This window comes from Ovis canadensis, chromosome 24 (genome assembly GCF_042477335.2).
Source record: "Ovis canadensis isolate MfBH-ARS-UI-01 breed Bighorn chromosome 24, ARS-UI_OviCan_v2, whole genome shotgun sequence".
NCBI classification, from domain to species: domain Eukaryota; kingdom Metazoa; phylum Chordata; class Mammalia; order Artiodactyla; family Bovidae; genus Ovis; species Ovis canadensis.
In genome coordinates, this window is record NC_091268.1 from 42,419,500 (window position 1) to 42,426,788 (window position 7,289).

The following is a 7,289-nucleotide window of genomic DNA, read 5'->3' on the forward strand; positions in this document are numbered from 1 at the left end:
GGCACAAGCTGCCAGCCTGTTTCCTGGGGGTGGGGGCTGATGGCGCCCCAGGTTTTGCTGACTCCACATACTGGAGAAGGGACTAATCACCCTTCCCAGGCAGGCCCTCCACTCTCCCTCTGACTCATATCTTCCAGTCCCAGAGGAGGAAAGATCAGGGGAAGCCCAATACTAAGGTCCCTGGCAGACAGATGGCTCAGATTTGGCCAATTTAAATAAGAAATTTTATTGCTCCAAACCTTCCCTCCTGGAGCAACAGCAGGAGCTTTGGAAATCAGCCTTTGGGGACAGAAACAGAGGCACTAAGGTAGAGCAAACAGTGTGGCATGTTTGGTTCATTGTCCTGTGTGGGAGTATGGCAGGGGCAACTTGCAGACTCTTCCAAGGACCCAGACGTGGCCTTCTTGGGCAAAGGTCACTCTGGCTTGGGGTGAGGGCTCAGTGCCCCTTGACCTTGCCCTGGGGTCCCTGGACCTCTCGGAAACTGAGCACCGTCAGGCCCACATTGATGGCGTAAGTAGTGATGCAAACGATGCAGAAATCATAGAGCACGAAGAACAGGATCCAGGCCAGGTACACAGAACCAGCTAGAGACACCAAGGAACTCAACCTCAGTAGAACAGACACCCAGCGGCCCTGCAGGCAGCCTGTAAAGCAGAAAAGGGGCAGATGTAGGCTCTGGGAACTAGCCACTACTAGAACATGCCATGACTCCATGGTGCCACCCAGAGAGCAGGGGCTATTGGGGAAAGAGCCTCTAAAATGAGCAGCTCAGACAGGCCCCACCACGACCCTGGTTCTCCTACGTGTTCAACGATCCCTGGGACCAAAATAGTGAATTTTCCTGCTGAGCTCTATGTGAGATGAGAGACAGCAACCCTTGGGTTTCCCCCAGAAGGGAGTCTTTTCTAGAAAATCGGGCTCCTGGGAAGTCTCTAAGGGCCCTCTGGTTCTGACAGTAAAGACTCCTGTAAGTTCCCACCTCCTTGGTGCTCAGTGATGCGCAATTAGTTGGCCATCAGATGTCTGGGTCACCAAGACTGCAAGAGTTCCGGCTAGGCTGGCCAAGAGGGGAAGGGGGCTGTCACGAGAGGGTGAGGCCACTCACCTAACAACAACTGCAGTGTGTAGAAGATGCAACCAAATATGCTGTTGGATTGATTGAGGACGCTGTCTTTGCCCAGCACGTGTTCCACCAGTCCGAAGCCACGGCCCCACCTGGTGGAAGTGAAGTGAAGTCGCTCAGTCGTGTCCAACTCTGCTTCCCCATGGACTATAGCCCACCAGGCTCCTCAGTCCAAGGGATTTTCCAGGCATGAATACTGGAGTGAGTTGCCATTTCCTTCTCCGGGGGATCTTCCCGACCCAGGGATGGAAACCGGGTCTCCCAGATTGTAGGCAGATGCTTTACCATCTGAGCTACCAGGGAAGCCCACACTTGGTGGAGGGGAGGGCCTAAGTTAGGAGTGTCAACCCAGTGCCCTGAGCCCTATCCTGGGTTATTTCCAAGAAGGCGGCTGGGCTGTCCTTCCCCATCTCATCCTTCCCCCAACCCCTACATGAGTCCAAGGGTCAGTGACCTCCGAGCATAGCCTTTCTTTGGCCAAGGCAGGAGTCCATGTCACTGCCTGTCCTCCCCCATCCCCAGGTCAGGCCTGGCCATGGCTCTCCCATAGGCTCTTCTTTTCATCCTAGACTTTCAATAAATCCTAGGATGGTAAGGTGCGTATAACCCTTCATCTTATTTACCAGAGACTGGGAAACCAGGACAGAATCTCTCTGCCTTGGACCCTTAAATCTCCAGCGCCCCCGCCACCCTCTCCCCTTTTCTGTCTCAGGTCATCCCACAAACCCTGTATCCTCAAGCAAAACCAGACCTGGCCACCTTGTCGCCAGGCACGCCCATCCTTAAGACCATAATCAGTTCCTACACTCGACCCTATCTCCCTGGGTCCTGCCCGGTCACTGTTATACCTTGTCTTCAGGATTCACATGCATTCCCTCGAATAGCCCCAGTCCCCAGAACTATCTGTCCCCTTAGCCCCACACTCCTGTCTCGGACACACTCGTTTCTCCAGGCAACGCTCCCTTGAGCAGCCTGGTCCCGCGCGTCAGCTCCCCGGGAACCCCAACCCCCGATTGACCTGGCAGCCTGGCTGCCATGCACACCGGGACCCCATGCACCGCTCCCACGTGCAGCGGTCCCCCAAGCCCTCCACTCCCAGTGCACCTGGAGGAGAAGACGCGCGAACAGCTGATGGCGGTGCCCACGTCGCAGAGCGCGCGGTAATCCCGGTCCCGGGCGCGCGCCGCCTTCACGTGCAGCGCGTAGAGAGAGAGCACTAAGCCCACGAGGCAGAGCGCGAGCCGCACCCACCCCGGACTCCGCCAGGTAGTGCCCATATCTTCGGGTCCTGCCCAAAGCCTCAGCCGGAAACGAACCGGCCACGGGGCAGGGGCGGGGCCGGATTTGACCACGCCCACTCCCGCCCCTCTGACTGAACGATTGGCCTACTGGTCTCGCCCCCCCTGATCTAATTGGTTGTTCCTATGATTTGGCATGCGTGCTGCCGCGGTAGGAAAACAGTTGAGGAATGCTGGGACTGGAAAACCAATTAAGGGACATGGGTACTTATGGATTGGACGGCCTGCCAGGCATGATGGGAATTGCAGTCCGGGCGGCTGCAGTGCCTCAAGGATAATGGAATCTCCGGAGGTTTACAAGTTATATTAATCGGGCTAACAATATATAGCGTTTACTCTAGTCCAAGCCCTGTTTTAACTTTGGAGAATCCTGGAACTAGAGACCAGCGGATCAGGGAATCCAGGGCATACTGCGATCTGATCAAGAACCAAGCGTTTTCCCTAAAATTATCTGACAGCATAGCCTCCAATCCGCCTAGTTTGCCCAGCCATTCCCTCCTGCTGCACCAGCGCCTCTTGCTGGCGGATATCTACGTCTCTCTCCTACATTTCCAGCTCCATCAGCTTCATATCCTGGACAGTATCCTAACCTCTGTTCTATTGTGGCGCCACCTGGCGAAACCTGAGCCCAGGTCAACCATTCGAAGTCCCTCCATTCGAAGCCTTTGATGGGTTAGCTGACCTCTCCCTTTCACACACCAGTATTTATTAATGAGCCATCTCACCCAGGATAGGCTTTCCGGGTGGCGCAGTGGTAAACAATCTGCCTGCCGATGCAGGAGGTGCAAGAGACGCGGATTCCATTCCTGGGTCGGGAAGATCCTCTGAAATAGGAAATGGCAGCCTGTTCCAGTATTCTTACCTGGAAAATTCCATGGATAGAGGAGCCTAGCGGGCTACAGGTCACAAAGAGTTGGACACGACTGAGCATACACACACACACACCTCACCTATACCTCCCCTTCCTTCCATTTGCATTGGAACTTCCCCCCTCATTTTAGAAGCTGCAATAAATATCCCTTTACAATCAAGTTTTTTTTTTCCCAGAGTATTTTACACTCTGTCTTTATTTACTTCCTTACATTTTCCTTGCTGCCCAACACAACATAAACTAGCTCCTGCCTCCAATACTCCCCTGATAACTGGTATCACCAGGAAGCTAAATTCAACGAATATTTTTCAGTTCTTATCATGTTTGACTTCCCAACAGTATTAATCCTTCCTGAGAACCCTGTCTTCCTCTGGCTTTTGTTATATTTCACTCTTCTAAATGGCCCTCCTCCCTCCCTGGCTGCTTCTTCTCAGGCCCACTTCTCTTCTTCCAGACAATGTGGTCAGTGGAATAATGGCTCTTAAAGATGTGTGTGTGTGTGTGTTGTGTGTGTATTAGTTGCTCAATCGTGTCTGACTCTATGTGACCCCATGGGCTGTAGCTCTCCAGGCTCTTCTGTCCATGGAATTCTCCAGGCAAGAATACTGGAATGGGTTGCCATTCCCTTCTCCAGGCTCCCAAAGATGTCAGTGCCAAATTCCTGGGACCTGTGGGCATGTTAGTTTGCATGACAAATGGGAATTAAGGTTGCAGACGGAATGAAGGCTACTAATCTGCTGATTTTAAAACAGATTACCCTATGGGTCCAATGTCATCACAAGGGTCCTTAAAAGTGAGAGCAGCAGAAGAGTCAGAAGGAGGTGTGACTACGGAAGAAAAGCAAAAAGAGATGCAATGTTGCTGGCTTTGAACATGGAGGAAAGGGGTCATGAGCTAGGGAATGTGGGTGGTCTCTAGCAGCAGGAAAAGTTGAAGAAATGGATTCTCCTCTAGAGCCTGCAGAGAGGAAGTTTTTTGTTTTGTTTTTTGGCTTCACAACATGACTTGCAGGATCTTAGTTCCCTAACCAGGGACCAAACCCCTGCTCTCGAAGTGGAAGTGCAGAGTCCTAACAACTGGCAAAGTCCTAATCACTGGATCTCCAGGGACTTCACCAGGAAGGAACTATTGCCATCCTGATTTTAGCTCAGTGAGACCCATGCCAGACTTCTGAACTCCAGGACTGTAAGATAATAAGTTCATGTAGTTTTAAGCTACTAAGTTTGTGGTAATTTGTTATTGCAGCAATAGGAATCTAGTAAAAGCACTATGACTTCGGCCAGTTTCTCAGCTCTTTCCACGGTTTTCTGGCATGTTCCTATTATTCATGGCTGACTTCTTCCCAAATGAGTGATCTTAGAGGGAGTAAGGTGGAAACCACAGTATCTTTATGACTCAGCCTTGAAAGTCACATGTTGTCATTTATCTTACTGGGTCAGGTCAGCCCTGTCCAATGTGGGAAGAGACTCCAGAGGGATATAAATACAGGGAGGTGGGACTCATTGAAGGCTTACTGCTGTTCAACAAATTACCACAAAAATAATGACTGAAGAGAAACAACTTTTTCATTTTCTCTCAGTTTTTAGGGGTTAGGAGTTTGATATGAGAATTTTGCCTGGGCAGTACTGGCTCACATAATGGCAGTCAGATGATGACTAATCTTGGAGCAATGGGAGGCTGATAACTTGGCTTCTATCGCTCTTCTTTGTTTTTGGCTGTGCTGGGTCTTTGTTGCTGCGAGTGGGCTTCTCTCTAGTTGCGGCGAATGGAGGCTACTCTCCAGTCGCAGTGTCAGGGGTTCTCATTATGGTGGCTTCTCTCGTTGCCTGGGCTCTAGGCTCACAGGCCTCAGTAACTGTGATGCAAGGGCTCTAGAGAACAGGCTCAGTAGTTGTGGTGCACGGGCTTAGCTGCTCTGTGCCATGTGGGATCAATCTTCCCCGTGTCTCCTGCACTGGTAGGGGGATTCTTTAGCACTGAGCTACCGAAGAATTATGCCCCCTCCCCTTCGTGTAGCCTTCAGGGACTCTCCGTGAATCCATGTAGCCACTCCTCCATAGGGGCTAATTTGGGCTTCCTCACAGCATGGCAGACTCCCGGCCACAGCAACCAGTTTCCAAAACTGTCCTCCATGATTTCCACCTCCTGGTATATATAACATTGTGTAATTTCTTCCCACCCTAAATAGGGCTGACCTGGCCCAATGGGATAATGCAGACATGATGGTTTATGAGTCTGGAGACTGTCATTACGATAGTGTGGCTTCCATCTTGCTCCCTCTTAGATCACTGACTCTGGGTGAAGTCAGCTGCCATGTTATGAAGACATCCAAGCAGCCCGAGGGAGGGGTCCACTTCGTGAGAAAATTAGACTTCCTATTAACATCCAGCACTAACTTGCCAGGCATGTGAGAGCGCCACCCTGGAAGTGGATTCTCCAGCATTAGCCAAGACTTCACATGACTGTAGTTTCAGGCAACATCTTTTTTTTTCTTTTTTTAATGGCCATACCATGCAGCTTTTGGGATCTTAGTACTCTGACCAGGGATTGAAACTAAGTCCTTGCCAGTGAAAGCACGGTGTCCTAACCACTGGACCACTGGACAACATCTTGACCACAACTGCGTAAGCAACCCTGAACCGGAACCACCTAGTTCAGCTGCTCCTAGATTCCTAACCCAAAGAAACTGTGTGAGATAATAAATATTTATTGTTTTGAACTGTTGTATTGTGAGGGTAATTTGTCACACAACAACAGATAATTAATACAGGGCAATCAGGGACTCCTGTGGTAGTCCAATGGTTAGGACCCTGTGCTTCCAATGCAGGGGGCATGGGTTTGATCCCTGGTTGGGGAACTAGGGTCCTATATGGCCAAAATAATAACTACAAAAAAATAAATAATTAAAAAATACAGGGCAATCAGATTGTTTATGTGACGACTCAGGTCTCCAGTAAAAGTTCTCCAGGGAACCAAGTAGAAGCTGTATCATCTTTTATGATCAAGCTTCATGGATCATTTAGTATCCCTTCCACTGTAATCACAAATCTGCTTAGAACCAATGGGAAGGAAATCAGAACTTCACCTCTTGATAGGAGAAGGGTCAAAATCATAAACTAAGAAGTTCAGGGACTTTCTTGGTGATGCAGTAGATGGGAATCTACCTGCCAATGCCAGGGACACAGGTTTGCCCCCTGGTCTGGGAAGATTCTACATACCGTGGAGCAACTAAGCTCAGGTGCCACAACTACTGAGCCTGAGCTCTAGAACCCACGTGCTGCAACTACTGAAGCCCACACACCCTAGAGCCCATACTCTGCAACAAAAGAAACCACAGCAATGAGAAGCCAGAACACCAAAACAAAGAATAGCCCCTGCTCACCTCAACTAGAGAAAGCCCGTGCACAGCAGTGAAGACCCAGTACAGCCACAAATAAATACATAGTTAATTTTTTTAAAAAGAGAAGTTCATGTGGGCGTGTGGGGTGCAGCATCTTTGGGAAATACAAACTGCCACATGAGGCAGCTTTTTTTCAACCCACGTCTTCTTTTACTCCATACAGATTACAGCTTCTGAGCTCTGAGCCCAGATCTTGCTCCTGGGCTCCAAACCCCATAATAGAAACACTTCTAGGACCTCACCATCTGGATATTCTCACAGCTCAATCCGATGAGATGCAACACACTCAAAACTGAGCTCCTATGTTACTCAGCTATAAAAAGAAATGATATCGGGTCATTTGTGGAGACATGGATGGATCTAGAGACTGTCTTACAGAGTGAAGTAAGTCAGAAAGAGTAAAAATATCATTTATTAACGCATATGTGTGGAAACTAGAAAATGGTATGCTGCTGCTGCTAAGTTGCTTCAGTTGTGTCCGACTCTGTGCGACCCCATAGACGGCAGCCCACTAGGCTCCCCCATCCCTGGGATTCTCTAGGCAAGAATACTGGAGTGGGTTGCCATTTCCTTCTCCAATGCATGAAAGTGAAA

General features: G+C 49.9%; 1 protein-coding gene across 2 annotated transcripts; it reads right to left on the minus strand.

Moving 5' to 3' along the window:
- Nucleotides 1-201: 201 nt before the first annotated feature.
- On the minus strand, nt 202-2,606 carry VKORC1 (vitamin K epoxide reductase complex subunit 1). Of its 2 annotated transcripts, XM_069570917.1 has the most exons (3): nt 2,231-2,606; nt 1,109-1,218; nt 202-647 (listed from the first exon to the last, which is right to left on the minus strand). In XM_069570917.1, the coding sequence occupies exons 1-3, from the start codon at nt 2,401-2,403 to the stop codon at nt 439-441; spliced, it is 492 nt and encodes a 163-aa protein (XP_069427018.1). In that variant the 5' UTR covers nt 2,404-2,606; the 3' UTR covers nt 202-438. The 2 variants fall into 2 exon arrangements, with proteins under 2 accessions (XP_069427018.1, XP_069427019.1); XM_069570918.1 differs by lacking the exon at nt 1,109-1,218 and having other exon boundaries at nt 211-647; nt 2,231-2,464.
- Between the last annotated feature and the right edge of the window lie 4,683 nt (nt 2,607-7,289).